The sequence below is a fragment of the Oncorhynchus nerka genome, linkage group LG27, assembly GCF_034236695.1.
Source record: "Oncorhynchus nerka isolate Pitt River linkage group LG27, Oner_Uvic_2.0, whole genome shotgun sequence".
In the NCBI taxonomy this organism is placed as follows: Eukaryota; Metazoa; Chordata; class Actinopteri; order Salmoniformes; family Salmonidae; genus Oncorhynchus; species Oncorhynchus nerka.
Genome location: NC_088422.1, coordinates 87,351,856 through 87,374,229, shown reverse-complemented (window position 1 = coordinate 87,374,229; position 22,374 = coordinate 87,351,856). Strand labels below are relative to the sequence as shown.

The 22,374-nt window shown below is 48.0% G+C and overlaps 1 protein-coding gene across 1 annotated transcript in view; it reads right to left on the bottom strand.

The window, feature by feature from the left end:
- Nucleotides 1-22,374, bottom strand: part of cemip (cell migration inducing hyaluronidase 1) — a 99,925-nt gene that overhangs the window by 31,474 nt on the left and 46,077 nt on the right. The window contains exons 8-14 of the mRNA XM_065012222.1: nt 21,580-21,711; nt 21,008-21,043; nt 19,138-19,293; nt 16,028-16,208; nt 15,056-15,271; nt 14,478-14,689; nt 12,328-12,513 (exon numbers count right to left, since the gene is read on the bottom strand). Coding sequence (XP_064868294.1) covers nt 12,328-12,513; nt 14,478-14,689; nt 15,056-15,271; nt 16,028-16,208; nt 19,138-19,293; nt 21,008-21,043; nt 21,580-21,711 — 1,119 coding nt within the window. The remainder of the gene's footprint in view (nt 1-12,327; nt 12,514-14,477; nt 14,690-15,055; nt 15,272-16,027; nt 16,209-19,137; nt 19,294-21,007; nt 21,044-21,579; nt 21,712-22,374) is intronic.

Sequence of the window (22,374 nt, the reverse complement as noted above, 5' to 3'; positions counted from 1 at the left end):
ATTCACTGGGAGAAACAGCAGGCTGAGAGGGAGACAGGGAGACTAAGAGTTAATAAGGATTTACTGGGAGGAAACAGCAGGCTGAGAGGGAGACAGGGAGACTAAGAGTTAATAAGGATTCACTGGGAGTAACAGCAGGCTGAGAGGGAGACAGGGAGGAGACTAAGAGTTAATAAGGATTCACTGGGACAAACAGCAGGCTGAGAGGGAGACAGGGGAGACTAAGAGTTAATAAGGATTCACTGGGAGTAACAGCAGGCTGAGAGGGAGACAGGGGAGGAGACTAAGAGTTAATAAGGATTTACTGGGAGGAACAGCAGGCTGAGAGGGAGACAGGGGAGACTAAGAGTTAATAAGGATTCACTGGGAGTAACAGCAGGCTGAGAGGGAGACATGGGAGGAGACTAAGAGTTAATAAGGATTCACTGGGAGAAACAGCAGGCTGAGAGGGAGACAGGGAGGAGACTAAGAGTTAATAAGGATTCACTGGGACAAACAGCAGGCTGAGAGGGAGACAGGGGAGACTAAGAGTTAATAAGGATTCACTGGGAGTAACAGCAGGCTGAGAGGGAGACAGGGGAGACTAAGAGTTAATAAGGATTCACTGGGAGAAACAGCAGGCTGAGAGGGAGACAGGGAGAGACTAAGAGTTAATAAGGATTCACTGGGAGAAACAGCAGGCTGAGAGGGAGACAGGGGAGGAGACTAAGAGTTAATAAGGATTCACTGGGACAAACAGCAGGCTGAGAGGGAGACAGGGGAGACTAAGAGTTAATAAGGATTCACTGGGAGAAACAGCAGGCTGAGAGGGAGACAGGGGAGGAGACTAAGAGTTAATAAGGATTCACTGGGAGAAACAGCAGGCTGAGAGGGAGACAGGGGAGACTAAGAGTTAATAAGGATTCACTGGGAGAAACAGCAGGCTGAGAGGGAGACAGGGAGGAGACTAAGAGTTAATAAGGATTCACTGGGAGAAACAGCAGGCTGAGAGGGAGACAGGGGAGACTAAGAGTTAATAAGGATTCACTGGGAGAAACAGCAGGCTGAGAGGGAGACAGGGGAGACTAGAGGGATTCACTGGGAGTAACAGCAGGCTGAGAGGGAGACAGGGGAGACTAAGAGTTAATAAGGATTCACTGGGAGTAACAGCAGGCTGAGAGGGAGACAGGGAGACTAAGAGTTAATAAGGATTCACTGGGAGAAACAGCAGGCTGAGAGGGAGACAGGGAGACTAAGAGTTAATAAGGATTCACTGGGAGAAACAGCAGGCTGAGAGGGAGACAGGGAGGAGACTAAGAGTTAATAAGGATTCACTGGGAGTAACAGCAGGCTGAGAGGGAGACAGGGGAGACTAAGAGTTAATAAGGATTCACTGGGAGAAACAGCAGGCTGAGAGGGAGACAGAGGAGAGACTAAGAGTTAATAAGGATTCACTGGGACAAACAGCAGGCTGAGAGGGAGACAGGGGAGACTAAGAGTTAATAAGGATTCACTGGGAGTAACAGCAGGCTGAGAGGGAGACAGGGAGACTAAGAGTTAATAAGGATTCACTGGGACAAACAGCAGGCTGAGAGGGAGACAGGGAGACTAAGAGTTAATAAGGATTCACTGGGAGTAACAGCAGGCTGAGAGGGAGACAGAGGAGACTAAGAGTTAATAAGGATTCACTGGGAGAAACAGCAGGCTGAGAGGGAGACAGGGAGACTAAGAGTTAATAAGGATTCACTGGGACAAACAGCAGGCTGAGAGGGAGACAGGGAGGAGACTAAGAGTTAATAAGGATTCACTGGGACAAACAGCAGGCTGAGAGGGAGACAGGGAGACTAAGAGTTAATAAGGATTCACTGGGAGAAACAGCAGGCTGAGAGGGAGACAGGGAGGAGACTAAGAGTTAATAAGGATTCACTGGGAGAAACAGCAGGCTGAGAGGGAGACAGGGAGACTAAGAGTTAATAAGGATTCACTGGGAGAAACAGCAGGCTGAGAGGGAGACAGGGAGAGACTAAGAGTTAATAAGGATTCACTGGGAGAAACAGCAGGCTGAGAGGGAGACAGGGGAGACTAAGAGTTAATAAGGATTCACTGGGACAAACAGCAGGCTGAGAGGGAGACAGGGGAGACTAAGAGTTAATAAGGATTCACTGGGAGTAACAGCAGGCTGAGAGGGAGACAGGGGAGACTAAGAGTTAATAAGGATTCACTGGGAGTAACAGCAGGCTGAGAGGGAGACAGGGGAGACTAAGAGTTAATAAGGATTCACTGGGACAAACAGCAGGCTGAGAGGGAGACAGGGAGACTGAGAGTTAATAAGGATTCACTGGGAGTAAACAGCAGGCTGAGAGGGAGACAGGGGAGACTAAGAGTTAATAAGGATTCACTGGGACAAACAGCAGGCTGAGAGGGAGACAGGGAGACTAAGAGTTAATAAGGATTCACTGGGACAAACAGCAGGCTGAGAGGGAGACAGAAGAGACTAAGAGTTAATAAGGATTCACTGGGAGAACAGCAGGCTGAGAGGGAGACAGGGGAGACTAAGAGTTAATAAGGATTCACTGGGAGAAACAGCAGGCTGAGAGGGAGACAGGGGAGACTAAGAGTTAATAAGGATTCACTGGGAGTAACAGCAGGCTGAGAGGGAGACAGGGGAGACTAAGAGTTAATAAGGATTCACTGGGAGAAACAGCAGGCTGAGAGGGAGACAGGGAGACTAAGAGTTAATAAGGATTCACTGGGAGAAACAGCAGGCTGAGAGGGAGACAGGGAGACTAAGAGTTAATAAGGATTCACTGGGAGTAACAGCAGGCTGAGAGGGAGACAGGGGAGACTAAGAGTTAATAAGGATTCACTGGGAGAAACAGCAGGCTGAGAGGGAGACAGGGAGACTAAGAGTTAATAAGGATTCACTGGGAGAAACAGCAGGCTGAGAGGGAGACAGGGAGACTAAGAGTTAATAAGGATTCACTGGGAGTAACAGCAGGCTGAGAGGGAGACAGGGGAGACTAAGAGTTAATAAGGATTCACTGGGAGTAACAGCAGGCTGAGAGGGAGACAGGGAGACTAAGAGTTAATAAGGATTCACTGGGAGTAACAGCAGGCTGAGAGGGAGACAGCAGAGTTAATAAGGATTCACTGGGACAAACAGCAGGCTGAGAGGGAGACAGGGAGACTAAGAGTTAATAAGGATTCACTGGGACAAACAGCAGGCTGAGAGGGAGACAGGGGAGAGACTAAGAGTTAATAAGGATTCACTGGGACAAACAGCAGGCTGAGAGGGAGACAGGGGAGACTAAGAGTTAATAAGGATTCACTGGGAGAAACAGCAGGCTGAGAGGGAGACAGAGGAGGAGACTAAGAGTTAATAAGGATTCACTGGGAGAAACAGCAGGCTGAGAGGGAGACAGGGGAGACTAAGAGTTAATAAGGATTCACTGGGAGAAACAGCAGGCTGAGAGGGAGACAGGGGAGGAGACTAAGAGTTAATAAGGATTCACTGGGAGAAACAGCAGGCTGAGAGGGAGACAGGGGAGACTAAGAGTTAATAAGGATTCACTGGGAGAAACAGCAGGCTGAGAGGGAGATAGGGGAGACTAAGAGTTAATAAGGATTCACTGGGACCAACAGCAGGCTGAGAGGGAGACAGGGGAGACTAAGAGTTAATAAGGATTCACTGGGAGTAACAGCAGGCTGAGAGGGAGACAGGGGAGACTGAGAGTTAATAAGGATTCACTGGGAGAAACAGCAGGCTGAGAGGGAGACAGGGGAGACTGAGAGTTAATAAGGATTCACTGGGAGAAACAGCAGGCTGAGAGGGAGACAGGGGAGGAGACTAAGAGTTAATAAGGATTTACTGGGAGGAACAGCAGGCTGAGAGGGAGACAGGGGAGACTAAGAGTTAATAAGGATTCACTGGGAGTAACAGCAGGCTGAGAGGGAGACAGGGGAGGAGACTAAGAGTTAATAAGGATTCACTGGGAGAAACAGCAGGCTGAGAGGGAGACAGAGGAGACTAAGAGTTAATAAGGATTCACTGGGACAAACAGCAGGCTGAGAGGGAGACAGGGGAGACTAAGAGTTAATAAGGATTCACTGGGAGTAACAGCAGGCTGAGAGGGAGACAGGGGAGGAGACTAAGAGTTAATAAGGATTTACTGGGAGGAACAGCAGGCTGAGAGGGAGACAGGGGAGACTAAGAGTTAATAAGGATTCACTGGGAGTAACAGCAGGCTGAGAGGGAGACATGGGAGGAGACTAAGAGTTAATAAGGATTCACTGGGACAAACAGCAGGCTGAGAGGGAGACAGGGGAGACTAAGAGTTAATAAGGATTCACTGGGAGTAACAGCAGGCTGAGAGGGAGACAGGGGAGGAGACTAAGAGTTAATAAGGATTTACTGGGAGACAGCAGGCTGAGAGGGAGACAGGGAGACTAAGAGTTAATAAGGATTCACTGGGAGTAACAGCAGGCTGAGAGGGAGACATGGGAGGAGACTAAGAGTTAATAAGGATTCACTGGGAGAAACAGCAGGCTGAGAGGGAGACAGGGGAGGAGACTAAGAGTTAATAAGGATTCACTGGGAGTAACAGCAGGCTGAGAGGGAGACAGGGGAGACTAAGAGTTAATAAGGATTCACTGGGAGTAACAGCAGGCTGAGAGGGAGACAGGGGAGACTAAGAGTTAATAAGGATTCACTGGGAGAAACAGCAGGCTGAGAGGGAGACAGGGGAGACTAAGAGTTAATAAGGATTCACTGGGAGAAACAGCAGGCTGAGAGGGAGACAGGGGAGGAGACTAAGAGTTAATAAGGATTCACTGGGACAAACAGCAGGCTGAGAGGGAGACAGGGGAGACTAAGAGTTAATAAGGATTCACTGGGAGAAACAGCAGGCTGAGAGGGAGACAGGGGAGACTAAGAGTTAATAAGGATTCACTGGGAGAAACAGCAGGCTGAGAGGGAGACAGGGGAGACTAAGAGTTAATAAGGATTCACTGGGAGAAACAGCAGGCTGAGAGGGAGACAGGGAGACTAAGAGTTAATAAGGATTCACTGGGAGAAACAGCAGGCTGAGAGGGAGACAGGGGAGACTAAGAGTTAATAAGGATTCACTGGGAGAAACAGCAGGCTGAGAGGGAGACAGGGAGAGACTAAGAGTTAATAAGGATTCACTGGGACAAACAGCAGGCTGAGAGGGAGACAGGGAGACTAAGAGTTAATAAGGATTCACTGGGAGTAACAGCAGGCTGAGAGGGAGACAGGGGAGACTAAGAGTTAATAAGGATTCACTGGGAGAAACAGCAGGCTGAGAGGGAGACAGGGGGAGACTAAGAGTTAATAAGGATTCACTGGGAGAAACAGCAGGCTGAGAGGGAGACAGGGAGGAGACTAAGAGTTAATAAGGATTCACTGGGAGAAACAGCAGGCTGAGAGGGAGACAGGGGAGACTAAGAGTTAATAAGGATTCACTGGGAGAAACAGCAGGCTGAGAGGGAGACAGGGGAGACTAAGAGTTAATAAGGATTCACTGGGAGAAACAGCAGGCTGAGAGGGAGACAGGGAGACTAAGAGTTAATAAGGATTCACTGGGAGAAACAGCAGGCTGAGAGGGAGACAGGGAGACTAAGAGTTAATAAGGATTCACTGGGAGTAACAGCAGGCTGAGAGGGAGACAGGGGGAGACTAAGAGTTAATAAGGATTCACTGGGAGAAACAGCAGGCTGAGAGGGAGACAGGGGAGACTAAGAGTTAATAAGGATTCACTGGGAGTAACAGCAGGCTGAGAGGGAGACAGGGAGGAGACTAAGAGTTAATAAGGATTCACTGGGACAAACAGCAGGCTGAGAGGGAGACAGGGGAGACTAAGAGTTAATAAGGATTCACTGGGAGTAACAGCAGGCTGAGAGGGAGACAGGGAGAGACTAAGAGTTAATAAGGATTCACTGGGAGGAACAGCAGGCTGAGAGGGAGACAGGGGAGACTAAGAGTTAATAAGGATTCACTGGGAGAACAGCAGGCTGAGAGGGAGACAGGGGAGACTAAGAGTTAATAAGGATTCACTGGGAGAAACAGCAGGCTGAGAGGGAGACAGGGGGAGACTAAGAGTTAATAAGGATTCACTGGGAGTAACAGCAGGCTGAGAGGGAGACAGGGGAGACTAAGAGTTAATAAGGATTCACTGGGAGTAACAGCAGGCTGAGAGGGAGACAGGGAGACTAAGAGTTAATAAGGATTCACTGGGAGTAAACAGCAGGCTGAGAGGGAGACAGGGGAGACTAAGAGTTAATAAGGATTCACTGGGAGAAACAGCAGGCTGAGAGGGAGACAGAGGAGGAGACTAAGAGTTAATAAGGATTCACTGGGACAAACAGCAGGCTGAGAGGGAGACAGGGGAGACTAAGAGTTAATAAGGATTCACTGGGAGAAACAGCAGGCTGAGAGGGAGACAGGGGAGACTAAGAGTTAATAAGGATTCACTGGGAGAAACAGCAGGCTGAGAGGGAGACAGGGGAGACTAAGAGTTAATAAGGATTCACTGGGAGAAACAGCAGGCTGAGAGGGAGACAGGGGAGACTAAGAGTTAATAAGGATTCACTGGGAGAAACAGCAGGCTGAGAGGGAGACAGGGGAGACTAAGAGTTAATAAGGATTCACTGGGAGAAACAGCAGGCTGAGAGGGAGACAGGGAGACTAAGAGTTAATAAGGATTCACTGGGACAAACAGCAGGCTGAGAGGGAGACAGGGGAGACTAAGAGTTAATAAGGATTCACTGGGAGAAACAGCAGGCTGAGAGGGAGACAGGGAGGAGACTAAGAGTTAATAAGGATTCACTGGGAGAAACAGCAGGCTGAGAGGGAGACAGGGGAGACTAAGAGTTAATAAGGATTCACTGGGAGTAACAGCAGGCTGAGAGGGAGACAGGGGAGGAGACTAAGAGTTAATAAGGATTCACTGGGAGAAACAGCAGGCTGAGAGGGAGATAGGGGAGGAGACTAAGAGTTAATAAGGATTCACTGGGAGTAACAGCAGGCTGAGAGGGAGACAGGGGAGACTAAGAGTTAATAAGGATTCACTGGGAGTAACAGCAGGCTGAGAGGGAGACAGGGGAGACTAAGAGTTAATAAGGATTCACTGGGAGAAACAGCAGGCTGAGAGGGAGATAGGGGAGACTAAGAGTTAATAAGGATTCACTGGGACAAACAGCAGGCTGAGAGGGAGACAGGGGAGACTAAGAGTTAATAAGGATTCACTGGGAGTAACAGCAGGCTGAGAGGGAGACAGGGGAGACTGAGAGTTAATAAGGATTCACTGGGAGAAACAGCAGGCTGAGAGGGAGACAGGGGAGACTAAGAGTTAATAAGGATTCACTGGGAGAAACAGCAGGCTGAGAGGGAGACAGGGAGACTAAGAGTTAATAAGGATTCACTGGGAGTAACAGCAGGCTGAGAGGGAGACAGGGGAGACTAAGAGTTAATAAGGATTCACTGGGAGTAACAGCAGGCTGAGAGGGAGACAGGGGAGACTAAGAGTTAATAAGGATTCACTGGGAGAAACAGCAGGCTGAGAGGGAGACAGGGGAGGAGACTAAGAGTTAATAAGGATTCACTGGGAGAACAGCAGGCTGAGAGGGAGACAGGGGAGACTAAGAGTTAATAAGGATTCACTGGGAGTAACAGCAGGCTGAGAGGGAGACAGGGAGAGACTAAGAGTTAATAAGGATTCACTGGGAGAAACAGCAGGCTGAGAGGGAGACAGGGAGACTAAGAGTTAATAAGGATTCACTGGGAGTAACAGCAGGCTGAGAGGGAGACAGGGAGACTAAGAGTTAATAAGGATTCACTGGGAGTAACAGCAGGCTGAGAGGGAGACAGGGAGACTAAGAGTTAATAAGGATTCACTGGGAGAAACAGCAGGCTGAGAGGGAGACAGGGAGACTAAGAGTTAATAAGGATTCACTGGGAGTAACAGCAGGCTGAGAGGGAGACAGGGAGGAGACTAAGAGTTAATAAGGATTCACTGGGAGAAACAGCAGGCTGAGAGGGAGACAGGGAGAGACTAAGAGTTAATAAGGATTCACTGGGAGAAACAGCAGGCTGAGAGGGAGACAGGGAGGAGACTAAGAGTTAATAAGGATTCACTGGGAGAAACAGCAGGCTGAGAGGGAGACAGGGGAGACTAAGAGTTAATAAGGATTCACTGGGAGTAACAGCAGGCTGAGAGGGAGACAGGGGAGACTAAGAGTTAATAAGGATTCACTGGGAGAAACAGCAGGCTGAGAGGGAGACAGGGGAGACTAAGAGTTAATAAGGATTCACTGGGAGAAACAGCAGGCTGAGAGGGAGACAGGGGAGACTAAGAGTTAATAAGGATTCACTGGGAGAAACAGCAGGCTGAGAGGGAGACAGGGGAGACTAAGAGTTAATAAGGATTCACTGGGACAAACAGCAGGCTGAGAGGGAGATAGGGGAGACTAAGAGTTAATAAGGATTCACTGGGACAAACAGCAGGCTGAGAGGGAGACAGGGGAGACTAAGAGTTAATAAGGATTCACTGGGAGTAACAGCAGGCTGAGAGGGAGACAGGGGAGACTGAGAGTTAATAAGGATTCACTGGGAGAAACAGCAGGCTGAGAGGGAGACAGGGGAGACTAAGAGTTAATAAGGATTCACTGGGAGAAACAGCAGGCTGAGAGGGAGACAGGGGAGGAGACTAAGAGTTAATAAGGATTCACTGGGAGGAACAGCAGGCTGAGAGGGAGACAGGGAGACTAAGAGTTAATAAGGATTCACTGGGAGTAACAGCAGGCTGAGAGGGAGACAGGGGAGACTAAGAGTTAATAAGGATTCACTGGGAGAAACAGCAGGCTGAGAGGGAGACAGGGGAGGAGACTAAGAGTTAATAAGGATTCACTGGGAGTAACAGCAGGCTGAGAGGGAGACAGGGGAGACTAAGAGTTAATAAGGATTCACTGGGAGAAACAGCAGGCTGAGAGGGAGACAGGGGAGACTAAGAGTTAATAAGGATTCACTGGGAGAAACAGCAGGCTGAGAGGGAGACAGGGGAGACTAAGAGTTAATAAGGATTCACTGGGAGAAACAGCAGGCTGAGAGGGAGACAGGGGAGACTAAGAGTTAATAAGGATTCACTGGGACAAACAGCAGGCTGAGAGGGAGACAGGGGAGACTAAGAGTTAATAAGGATTCACTGGGAGAAACAGCAGGCTGAGAGGGAGACAGGGGAGACTAAGAGTTAATAAGGATTCACTGGGAGAAACAGCAGGCTGAGAGGGAGACAGGGGAGACTAAGAGTTAATAAGGATTCACTGGGAGAAACAGCAGGCTGAGAGGGAGACAGGGGAGACTAAGAGTTAATAAGGATTCACTGGGAGAAACAGCAGGCTGAGAGGGAGACAGGGGAGACTAAGAGTTAATAAGGATTCACTGGGAGAAACAGCAGGCTGAGAGGGAGACAGGGAGACTAAGAGTTAATAAGGATTCACTGGGACAAACAGCAGGCTGAGAGGGAGACAGGGAGACTAAGAGTTAATAAGGATTCACTGGGAGTAACAGCAGGCTGAGAGGGAGACAGGGGAGACTAAGAGTTAATAAGGATTCACTGGGAGAAACAGCAGGCTGAGAGGGAGACAGGGGAGACTAAGAGTTAATAAGGATTCACTGGGACAAACAGCAGGCTGAGAGGGAGACAGAGGAGACTAAGAGTTAATAAGGATTCACTGGGAGAAACAGCAGGCTGAGAGGGAGACAGGGAGACTAAGAGTTAATAAGGATTCACTGGGACAAACAGCAGGCTGAGAGGGAGACAGGGAGACTAAGAGTTAATAAGGATTCACTGGGAGTAACAGCAGGCTGAGAGGGAGACAGGGGAGACTAAGAGTTAATAAGGATTCACTGGGAGAAACAGCAGGCTGAGAGGGAGACAGGGGAGACTAAGACTAATAAGGATTCACTGGGAGTAACAGCAGGCTGAGAGGGAGACAGGGGAGAGACTAAGAGTTAATAAGGATTCACTGGGAGGAACAGCAGGCTGAGAGGGAGACAGGGAGACTAAGAGTTAATAAGGATTCACTGGGAGTAACAGCAGGCTGAGAGGGAGACAGGGGAGACTAAGAGTTAATAAGGATTCACTGGGACAAACAGCAGGCTGAGAGGGAGACAGGGAGACTAAGAGTTAATAAGGATTCACTGGGAGTAACAGCAGGCTGAGAGGGAGACAGGGGAGACTAAGAGTTAATAAGGATTCACTGGGAGAAACAGCAGGCTGAGAGGGAGACAGAGGAGACTAAGAGTTAATAAGGATTCACTGGGACAAACAGCAGGCTGAGAGGGAGACAGAGGAGACTAAGAGTTAATAAGGATTCACTGGGAGAAACAGCAGGCTGAGAGGGAGACAGGGGAGAGACTAAGAGTTAATAAGGATTCACTGGGACAAACAGCAGGCTGAGAGGGAGACAGGGAGACTAAGAGTTAATAAGGATTCACTGGGAGTAACAGCAGGCTGAGAGGGAGACAGGGGAGACTAAGAGTTAATAAGGATTCACTGGGAGAAACAGCAGGCTGAGAGGGAGACAGGGAGACTAAGAGTTAATAAGGATTCACTGGGAGTAACAGCAGGCTGAGAGGGAGACAGGGAGAGACTAAGAGTTAATAAGGATTCACTGGGAGGAACAGCAGGCTGAGAGGGAGACAGGGGAGACTAAGAGTTAATAAGGATTCACTGGGAGTAACAGCAGGCTGAGAGGGAGACAGGGGAGACTAAGTGTTAATAAGAATTCACTGGGACAAACAGCAGGCTGAGAGGGAGACAGAGGAGACTAAGAGTTAATAAGGATTCACTGGGAGTAACAGCAGGCTGAGAGGGAGTCAGGGGAGACTAAGAGTTAATAAGGATTCACTGGGAGAAACAGCAGGCTGAGAGGGAGACAGGGGAGACTAAGTGTTAATAAGAATTCACTGGGACAAACAGCAGGCTGAGAGGGAGACAGAGGAGACTAAGAGTTAATAAGGATTCACTGGGAGAAATAGCAGGCTGAGAGGGAGACAGGGGAGACTGAGAGTTAATAAGGATTCACTGGGACAAACAGCAGGCTGAGAGGGAGACAGAGGAGACTAAGAGTTAATAAGGATTCACTGGGAGTAACAGCAGGCTGAGAGGGAGACAGGGGAGACTAAGAGTTAATAAGGATTCACTGGGAGAAACAGCAGGCTGAGAGGGAGACAGAGGAGACTAAGAGTTAATAAGGATTCACTGGGACAAACAGCAGGCTGAGAGGGAGACAGAGGAGACTAAGAGTTAATAAGGATTCACTGGGACAAACAGCAGGCTGAGAGGGAGACAGAGGAGACTAAGAATTAATAAGGATTCACTGGGACAAACAGCAGGCTGAGAGGGAGACAGGGAGACTAAGAGTTAATAAGGATTCACTGGGAGTAACAGCAGGCTGAGAGGGAGACAGGGGAGACTAAGAGTTAATAAGGATTCACTGGGAGAAACAGCAGGCTGAGAGGGAGACAGGGGAGACTAAGTGTTAATAAGGATTCACTGGGAGTAACAGCAGGCTGAGAGGGAGACAGGGGAGGAGACTAAGAGTTAATAAGGATTCACTGGGAGGAACAGCAGGCTGAGAGGGAGACAGGGGAGACTAAGAGTTAATAAGGATTCACTGGGAGTAACAGCAGGCTGAGAGGGAGACAGGGGAGACTAAGTGTTAATAAGAATTCACTGGGACAAACAGCAGGCTGAGAGGGAGACAGAGGAGACTAAGAGTTAATAAGGATTCACTGGGAGTAACAGCAGGCTGAGAGGGAGACAGGGGAGACTAAGAGTTAATAAGGATTCACTGGGAGAAACAGCAGGCTGAGAGGGAGACAGGGGAGACTAAGAGTTAATAAGGATTCACTGGGAGTAACAGCAGGCTGAGAGGGAGACAGGGGAGACTAAGAGTTAATAAGGATTCACTGGGAGAAACAGCAGGCTGAGAGGGAGACAGGGGAGACTAAGAGTTAATAAGGATTCACTGGGAGAAACAGCAGGCTGAGAGGGAGACAGGGGAGGAGACTAAGAGTTAATAAGGATTCACTGGGAGAAACAGCAGGCTGAGAGGGAGACAGAGGAGACTAAGTGTTAATAAGGATTCACTGGGACAAACAGCAGGCTGAGAGGGAGACAGGGGAGACTACCTACTGTACTCATCTACTACACATTCTCCTCTCTCCCCCTGATCTCTCCCTCCTCACCCTCTCTCTCCCCCGTCTCTCCCCCCTCTTTACCCTCTCTCTTCTCTCCCCTCTCCCTCCCTGCCTCCCACCCTCCTCACCCGGTATCTTCCTCCCAGTAGTAATAGCCTCGGGACAGGTGAGACTGGTTGATCTTGTCTCTCTGTGTGGTCCTCATGAACACACCGGTCTTCCTTGTCTTCTTGGTCAGCCGGTTGTGGATGTCCGAGATGATCGTGAAGGTGGTGCCTGGTGGGTAGCAGAAGCCCACGTTGATCCAGTCGTTCCTGGAACACACAGACAGACAGACAGTTAATCCAGGATATCAGAAAGGACATGTAACAGGAGGCATCCCAGCACTGAGATGGACTAAACAACTACTCCCGCTCACCGGTCATATTCATTAGTAAACACACCGTAGCAAAACATTATGCCGTTCTTTATTGGACAAGTTCAGGTTAGTCTCTCTGTCTGTCAGCTTTCTTCCGTTTGGTGATAGTGAAACTAGAAACTAGTGAATACGACTCTGCAGTCCCGTGTAGCTCAGTTGGTAGAGCATGGCATTTTCAGCAACTGGGTTCGATTCCCAAGGGGGACCAGTACGAAAAAAGTATTGGATAAGAGCGTCTGCTAAATGACGCTCAAGGCACCACAGATGATCGTCTGTACGGCCCAGTACATCACTGAGGCCAAGCCTCTTGCCATCCAGGACCTCTATACCAGGCGGTGTCAGAGGAAGGCCCTCAAAGTCTCCAGCCACCCCAGTCATAGACTGCTCTCTCTGCTACCGCATGGCAAGCGGTACCAGAGCATCAAGTCTAGGTCCAAAAGGATTCTTATCAGCTTCTACCCCCAAGCCATACTACTCCTGAACAGCTAATCAAATGGTTAACCAGACTATTTGCACTATACTTTTACTACATATTACCTCAATTACCTCAACTAACCTGTGCCCCCGCACATTGACTCTGTACCAGTACCCCCCTGTATATAGTCTCCACATTGACTCTGTACCAGTACCCCCCTGTATATAGTCTCCACATTGACTCTGTACCAGTACCCCCCTGTATATAGTCTCCACATTGACTCTGTACCAGTACCCCCTGTATATAGTCTCCACATTGACTCTGTACCAGTACCCCCTGTATATAGTCTCCACATTGACTCTGTACCAGTACCCCCCTGTATATAGTCTCCACATTGACTCTGTACCAGTACCCCCCTGTATATAGTCTCCACATTGACTCTGTACCAGTACCCCCCTGTATATAGCCACACTACTGTTATGTTATAGTTGCTCTTAATTCAATTATTTGTTATTTTTCTATTTTCTTATTTTTTACTAAAGTTTATTTTAGTAAATATTTCTTATAAGTACATTGTTGGTTAAGGGCTTGTAAGCATTTCACTGTAAGGTCTACACCTGTTGTATTTGGTGCATGTGACAAATAACATTTGATTTGATTTCAAATGTGAAATGTCATGCAGAGTTTATGGTTGAACCTGAAGTTCCATTCCACAAACAATAGATGGCGCCAGAGCAGCATGCAACCAATGGGAATACCCATATCCCACAATACAGTATATGTTCCTCCCTCAGAGTCCTTTCGGGGTAATCTCAGGCCAGGGAGTAGCTAACACGCTTGAAATGACTACCATGCCTCTGCTATTCAAATGACTGCCAATGATATTAAGAATATTTGCTGGGCAGGGGTGATGTAATATGCTAAGACAAACAGCCACCATAAACTACTGTATCACACTGTCCCTTGGGTTAAAGGGTTCGTGGAAGGCAAGGGTGTGACTTGATGATATGGGTTTTATTAATATGACCACATGGTCAGGGGATGGGGCTTTGGGTTACTGGGGTTATTGTTGACTCATAAGATGTGGTGCCATGATGTGGACAGTTTTTTGGATCAGATGCTGAAACAATGCTGGGAAAAGGAAGTGAATAGTGTGTGTGGTGAAGGGTGCATGTGTGTGTCTCTCTGCATCCACTACCAACCTGTGTAGTCTCTCTCTCTACCAACCTGTGTAGTCTGTCTCTGTGTCTCTGTGTCTCTGTGTGTCTCTCTCTCTCTCTCTCTCTCTCTCTCTCTCTCTCTCTCTCTCTCTCTCTCTCTCTCTCTGTGTGTATGCAGGTGTGTGTGTCTATATCTCTCTGAGTCCACTACCAACCTGTGTAGTCTCTTTCTCTGTTTCTGTGTGTGTGTGTGTGTGTGTGTGTCTCTCTGAGTCCACTACCAACCTGTTGAAGTTGATGAGCCACACAGTGATCTCTGCAGGAGCAGCCTGGTCCCAGTGTACAGTGTAGCCCTTACCCAGGGTGACCACGGGCTGGAACTGCTGGTAGTGCTTCCTCTTGCCCAGAGCGCCCTCTAGTGTCAGGGGTCTGTCAGGGTACTCATCCTTTACCATCTGCATGTTCAGACTGGCAGGGTTACGTGTCTGTATGTAGATCTGAGGGACCACACACACATTAATTCACAAACGCATACAGACACATGCACACACACAAACACACAAGTGTGTGTGACTAGGAACATGTTCACTAATCTGGAAGACATTAGAAAGTGAGTGAAATGAGGGGGAAACGAGGTCACACTGCACAAAAACCTAGTGTGTTAGCTTTGAGATGAAACTTAACCAACACTTTTTTTTAAAGAATGTGTGAGTACATACTGTGTACCCATGTGTGTATGTGTTTGTATAAGATACGGTGTGTGTGTGTGTGTGTGTGTGTGTGTGTGTGTGTGTGTGTGTGTGTGTGTGTGTGTGTGTGTACATGCATGCTTCCTTCAGCCTGCATGGTGTATGCATACCAACCTGTGCATAATGCCCACTACAGATGGCAGCCCTCCAGTCAGGCACGTCAATACAGTCAGGGTGTCTCAGTAACCAGTTGTCCTCTTTGACCAGGAAGGCTCCAGGGTACTCACTGACCGAGCCGTCCACGTCGTGGAATATCGTGGTCTTGTCACCGTCCATTTGCATCTTGTTAAACCATGGGCCGGGCTCGCCGAAAAACACCCGGGACGTTATCTGATAAGAAGAGCAGGGGGTAGATGGGGAGGAAGGGGTGAGGGGGTGGAGAGAAGAGAGGGGAGAGGGGGAGGAGAGAAGATTTGGAGGAAGGGGGAGAAGGGGTGAGGGGGTGGAGAGAAGAGAGGGGGAGAGGGGAAGGAGAGGAGATGGGGAGGAAGGGGTGAGGGGTGGAGAGAAGAGAGGGGGAGAGGGGAAGGAGAGGAGATGAGAAGAGAGGGGAGAGGGGAAGGAGAGGAGATGGGGAGGAAGGGGTGAGGGGGTGGAGAGAAGAGAGGGGGAGAGGGGAAGGAGATGGGGAGGAAGGGGTGAGGGGGTGGAGAGAAGAGAGGGGAGAGGGGAAGGAGAGGAGATGGGGAGGAAGGGGTGAGGGGGTGGAGAGAAGAGAGGGGGAGAGGGGAAGGAGAGGAGATGGGGAGAGAGGAGAGATGAGTGTCATGGAGGTGAGAAAGAGCAGCATGTCTCCCCTGTAAGACCGTGCTTATGGCACTGCATTACCCATAATCCATCTTGACAGCTCATGCCCAAAATCTGCAGCTACGCTTTAGGGCAAACACACACACACACAATACACCCCAACTCCTATCATGTGTACAGGTAAATGCTAATCAGCGTGATACACACCCCCCCTCACACACTCACTCACTCACTCACACACACTCACACACTCACTCACTCACACACTCACACTCACTCACTCACACTCACACTCACACACTCACTCACTCACACTCACTCCCTCACTCCCTCACTCACAGGCACGTCGTCGAAGGTGATGTCAGTGACGTTGTTGTTAGGGCAGCTCTGCCAGGAGTTGTTGAGTCTGAAGCCGAAGGCGCTGGTGTGTCGACCGTCCAGGGCAATGTATTTTCTGAAGGTGCAGTTCTGCACGTTGATGGGCCCGTCGTAGATCTGCATGCCACGGATAGGGAAGTCACTGCAGCACAGACATACAGAGAGTCAGAAAGACGAGAGGGATGGAGACCAGTTAGAGAGAGAGAGAGAGAGAGAGACATACAGAGAGTCAGAAAGACCAGAGGGATGGAGACCAGTTAGAGAGAGAGAGAGACATACAGAGAGTCAGAAAGACCAGAGGGATGGAGACCAGTTAGAGAGAATGAGAGAGAGAGACATACAGAGAGTGCAGAAAGACCAGAGGGATGGAGACCAGTTAGAGAGAATGAGAGAGAGAGACATACAGAGAGTCAGAAAGACCAGAGGGATGGAGACCAGTTAGAGAGAATGAGAGAGAGAGACATACAGAGAGTCAGAAAGACCAGAGGGATGGAGACCAGTTAGAGAGAATGAGAGAGAGAGACATACAGAGAGTCAGAAAGACCAGAGGGATGGAGACCAGTTAGAGAGAATGAGAGAGAGAGACATACAGAGAGTCAGAAAGACCAGAGGGATGGAGACCAGTTAGAGAGAATGAGAGAGAGAGACATACAGAGAGTCAGAAAGACCAGAGGGATGGAGACCAGTTAGAGAGAGAGAGAGAGAGAGAGAGAGACATACATAGAGTCAGAAAGACCAGAGGGATGGAGACCAGTTAGAGAGAATGAGAGAGAGAGACATACAGAGAGTCAGAAAGACCAGAGGGATGGAGACCAGTTAGAGAGAATGAGAGAGAGAGACATACAGAGAGTCAGAAAGACCAGAGGGATGGAGACCAGTTAGAGAGAATGAGAGAGAGAGACATACAGAGAGTCAGAAAGACCAGAGGGATGGAGACCAGTTAGAGAGAATGAGAGAGAGAGACATACAGAGAGTCAGAAAGACCAGAGGGATGGAGACCAGTTAGAGAGAATGAGAGAGAGAGACATACAGAGAGTCAGAAAGACCAGAGGGATGGAGACCAGTTAGAGAGAATGAGAGAGAGAGACATACAGAGAGTCAGAAAGACCAGAGGGATGGAGACCAGTTAGAGAGAATGAGAGAGAGAGACATACAGAGAGTCAGAAAGACCAGAGGGATGGAGACCAGTTAGAGAGAATGAGAGAGAGAGACATACAGAGAGTCAGAAAGACCAGAGGGATGGAGACCAGTTAGAGAGAATGAGAGAGAGAGACATACAGAGAGTCAGAAAGACCAGAGGGATGGAGACCAGTTAGAGAGAATGAGAGAGAGAGACATACAGAGAGTCAGAAAGACCAGAGGGATGGAGACCAGTTAGAGAGAATGAGAGAGAGAGACATACAGAGAGTCAGAAAGACCAGAGGGATGTTAGAGACCAGTTAGAAAGACCAGAATGAGAGAGAGAGAATGAGAGAGAGAGACATACAGAGAGTCAGAAAGACCAGAGGGATGGAGACCAGTTAGAGAGAATGAGAGAGAGAGACATACAGAGAGTCAGAAAGACCAGAGGGATGGAGACCAGTTAGAGAGAATGAGAGAGAGACATACAGAGTCAGAAAGACCAGAGGGATGGAGACCAGTTAGAGAGAATGAGAGAGAGAGACATACAGAGAGTCAGAAAGACCAGAGGGATGGAGACCAGTTAGAGAGAATGAGAGAGAGAGACATACAGAGAGTCAGAAAGACCAGAGGGATGGAGACCAGTTAGAGAGAATGAGAGAGAGAGACATACAGAGAGTCAGAAAGACCAGAGGGATGGAGACCAGTTAGAGAGAATGAGAGAGCGAGACATACAGAGAGTCAGAAAGACCAGAGGGATGGAGACCAGTTAGAGAGAATGAGAGAGAGAGACATACAGAGAGTCAGAAAGACCAGAGGGATGGAGACCAGTTAGAGAGAATGAGAGAGCGAGAGAGAGAGAGAGAACTTGACGGACAGACCGACCCTGGTCAAAAGTAGGGCACCAGGTAGGGAATAGGGTGCTATTTGGGACGTAGACAAGATCATGAGTGCTTTGCGATGTTCCCAAGTGTGCCGGAGGGGACATCGTCATCTCTTTCAGCACACAGACAAGGCTCTGTGCTATCGGATATTGGATAACGACTGCATCTTGGGAGCATTTTGTAACACTATGCAAAAGTTCACGTGGTTGCAAATGATAATTTTTTCTCCATACAGCATATCATGTAGAACTGAGACAGATGATGGATGACGGGTTTCTTTCACCCAGACAATAAAAGAATGTCAGATATGCACAAGTTGAGACATCATACTTTTAATCATACTTCTGTCTGGCCAAGCACGCAACACGCTGAAAAGGAAAAAGTTGAAGGGGTTCATTTCAGGGTAAAATGTGAATGAGGAGAGGCGATACAAGGAAAGGAGAGGAGAAGAAGGAGAAGGAGAAGGAGGAGAAGGAGAAGGAGAAGGAGAAGGAGAAGGAGAAGGAGGAGAAGGAGAAGGAGAAGGAGAAGAGAAGGAGAAGGAGAAGAAGGAGAAGGAGAAGGAGAAGAAGGAGAAGGAGAAGAAGGAGAAGGAGAAGGAGGAGAAGGAGAAGGAGGAGAAGGAGGAGAAGGAGAAGGAGGAGAAGGAGGAGAAGGAGAAGGAGGAGAAGGAGGAGGAGGAGAAGGAGGAGAAGGAGAAGGAGGAGAAGGAGAAGGAGAAGGAGGAGAAGGAGAAGGAGAAGGAGAAGGAGAAGGAGAAGGAGAAGGAGAAGGAGAAGAAGGAGAAGGAGAAGGAGAAGGAGGAGAAGAGAAGGAGAGGAGAAGGAGGAGGAGAAGGAGGAGAAGGAGGAGAAGGAGAAGGAGGAGGAGGAGAAGGAGAAGGAGGAGAAGGAGAAGGAGGAGGAGAAGGAGAAGGAGAAGAAGAAACAGACAGAGAGAGACCTTGGAGGCTGTTGTGTTGTTGCTAGAGGCGACTCAGATGATCGGTCTCTGTGTGTGTGTGTGTGTGTGTGTGTGTGCGTGCGTGCGTGTGTGCGTGCGTGCGTGCGTGTGTGTGCCAACACTCACACTCCTCGAGGCAGGGTCCTTCCATTGAGGTCGGGTCCCCCGGGACCCCAGATACGGTTGTCAGGAATGGGCATGCCCCTGTTCTCACTCTCCCCAACAAACAGACTGTTCTTCACCTCCTGACGAGACCCATCGTCATCAGGGAATGTACCACCACTACACAGATAGGGAAAGACAAAGACAAAGTGAGAGAGAGAAAGAGTTTGTGTGTGTGTTCATTTCATCGAAAAATACTTTTCATTTTTGTTGACTAAAATGTAACGAGACGAGAATTCCACGTGAGACTAATGGACATTTCATTTGAAATCAAGCTCCTGTTCATCAGTTTTTTCCAATCATAAGCATGCAGAATATTCTTCAGTTGTGTGGACGAGCTGATCTTCCCGGCTCTCACACACAGCTCCCAGTGGTCACATCAGTCTGATGCGAAGCCAGGACACTGGACTTGTAACCAAACTCAACTAGACACAATAATGTTTACTCTCTCTTAATTTCATGTAGGCTATTTTTACTCTGATCACATCAGTCTATATTGTTAGTCATGAATCTGTGTTGCCGCTCTGGTACCGCTCTGGGGTGGCTGTTTTCCTATGGGGAAAACAAATGCTATTTCTTGAATGTTAGGAGTACAATTATAGTTCTGACATCTTTGGAGAGGTCAAATTCTCCCCTTTTTAAAGAAAAGGCTTTTATTTACCCCCCTTGACGGTTATGATGTGGAGAAAATCAGAGCCGTAAATGATTGATCATCTAGCCAAGGCTTTATATCTTCTATGATTCATTATGTCAGGCGTTGGTTACAATCTGATCAGAGGCGTAAATGATTGAACATCTAGCCAAGGCTTTATATCCTCTATGATTCATTATGTCAGGCATTGGTTACAATCTGTCACAATGTAACTGTTGCCAGGTAAGGTATACGAGGGGATCGTAGGTCTAGTTGGACAAGGCTATCTGAATGAGTACATGATGGAAGTTACAAGTAGCTTAAATATTCATTATTTCATAGATTATTTTTCTATTATGTGACTAAAATGGCTGTGACTAAAACTGTCCAGAGTTTTAGTCGACTGATAATAACTAAAACTGTCCAGAGTTTTAGTCGACTGATAATAACTAAAACTAACGAAGGATGAAATGACTAATATGTGACTAAAAGGTATATTAAGACTAAACATAAAACCAAATCTAAAATAGATGCCAAAGTTAACACTTTTGTGTGTGTTTTTGGTTTTACTAAAGTAAAACAAGGACAATTCCCCACAAGGAAAATGTCTATTTTAGGCTTAGGGGTTAGGTTTCGGATTAAAATTAGGGTTAGGGTTAGAATTAGGGTTAAATTTAGGGTTAAGGTTAGGTTACGGGTTGGGGGTTAGCAAAATAGGATTTTGAATGGGAATCAAGTGTGTGTGTGTGTGTGTGTGTGTGTGTGTGTGTGTGTGTGTGTGTGTGTGTGTGTGTGTGTAAAAGAGAGAGTGTAAAAGTGTGTGAGTCTGTGCCAGTGTGTCTCTCTCTGAGAGTGTGACCTGGTTTCTGAAACCAGCTACAAACCAGGCCCAGGCCCATATACCTAGAGATGCCACTTTCACACTCCCAAATTACTTTCACCCTCTTTCAAAGTCTTTCTTTCCCACTGCATCATAAGCAGACGACCATATAAGGTGTTTTCCAATTACTGCAACGGGGTCTTCTGCAGTCACCCGTAAATACAAAACATGAACCACACATGCACGCCGCACGAAGGCACACACACACACACACACACACACACACACACACACACACACACACACACACACACACACACACACACACACACACACACACACACACACACACACACACACTGTTATTAACATTAATGTCTTACCTAGCCAGTGTTAGGCCAATTCCATTATCAGCAAATCTGAGGGGGAGAGAGAAACAGTTGTTGGAGCCAATCACATAGTAGACGGAATATTAGAATGAGAATATTACACAGACATTATCTGTTTCCGCATGTCAACAGTGTGTGTGTGTATGTGTGTGTGTGTGTGTGTGTGTGTGGCTATTCACACACTGTTTGTCTAAAACTCCAAGGATAAGGGTTGACATTGGAAATGTTGGCGAGGATGCAAAGCAGCAACAGACTGAAGGTGAGAAAAACAATAGAGGATTCAGTGTAAATGCTAGGGGATGTTTCTGACAGTTACTGCTGTGTTGAGTGCTAGACCTGGCAGTAGAGGCCTAGAGGTAAGCATGATAATTGGGGTGGCAGCACCATAGGACTGAGAGGGAGGTTAGAGAAATACAAGCTAGTCAAAATGTAGCCATTTTTCAGAGGCGTGATTGTGTATATTTGTTACGGTAGGTTACAGCTAAATATGTATTTGTTACAATCCACCTATCGCTCAATTCCTCCCTCCCACCTCTACCGCTCGCTCCTTCCCTCCGTCTACTCACTGGCAGTCGTCCAGCCAGACATCTCCTCCCCTCAGCCAGGCTCCGTGGTCCTGGTTCTTGTAGGCCACAAAATGGTGGATGAGAGCTGGAACACGGGGCTTGAAGGGATCCGCATCCTGGTGGGGTCCATATCTAGAGGGAGAGAGAGAGAGAGAGAGAGAGAGAGAGAGAGAGAGAGAGAGAGAGAGAGAGAGAGAGAGAGAGAGAGAGAGAGAGAGAGAAGAGAGAGAGAGAGAGAGAGAGCGAGAGAAGAGAGAGAAGAGAGAGAGAAGAGAGAGAGAGAGAGAGAGAGAGAGAGAGAGAGAGAGAGAGAGAGAGAGAGAGAAGAGAAGAGAGAGAAGAGAGAAGAGAGAAGAGAAGAGAAGAGAGCGAGAGAAGAGAGAGAGAAAGAGAGAAAAGAGAGAGAGAAAAATCAGCTACACTGCTCTGCCCTGCCCATAACTACCCATTGTTCCTTTAAGAATCCAAGGCAGTCGCCACTCTAATTCATGCAGAACTAAATCAAATAACTAAACTATAACAAAAAAATGAAGCGTAATAAAGTCATATAATGTGATTAGTAATGTGGGGTAAACAGAACATACAGTGTATCAACAAATAAACCAGCCAGGAAGTTGTTTTGAATCAAGGGTTTGTGTAAAGTATTTCAAACATCACGGTCATTCATGCAGACATCTCTGCTATGCATTATTCCCTGTTCAACCAACGTGCTGTATGAAACCTGGGGGACTGGGTCTGCAGACTGGGGTCAAATACTCTGCTTGAGGTGCACTTGGACTTTTAGGACGATTCAAT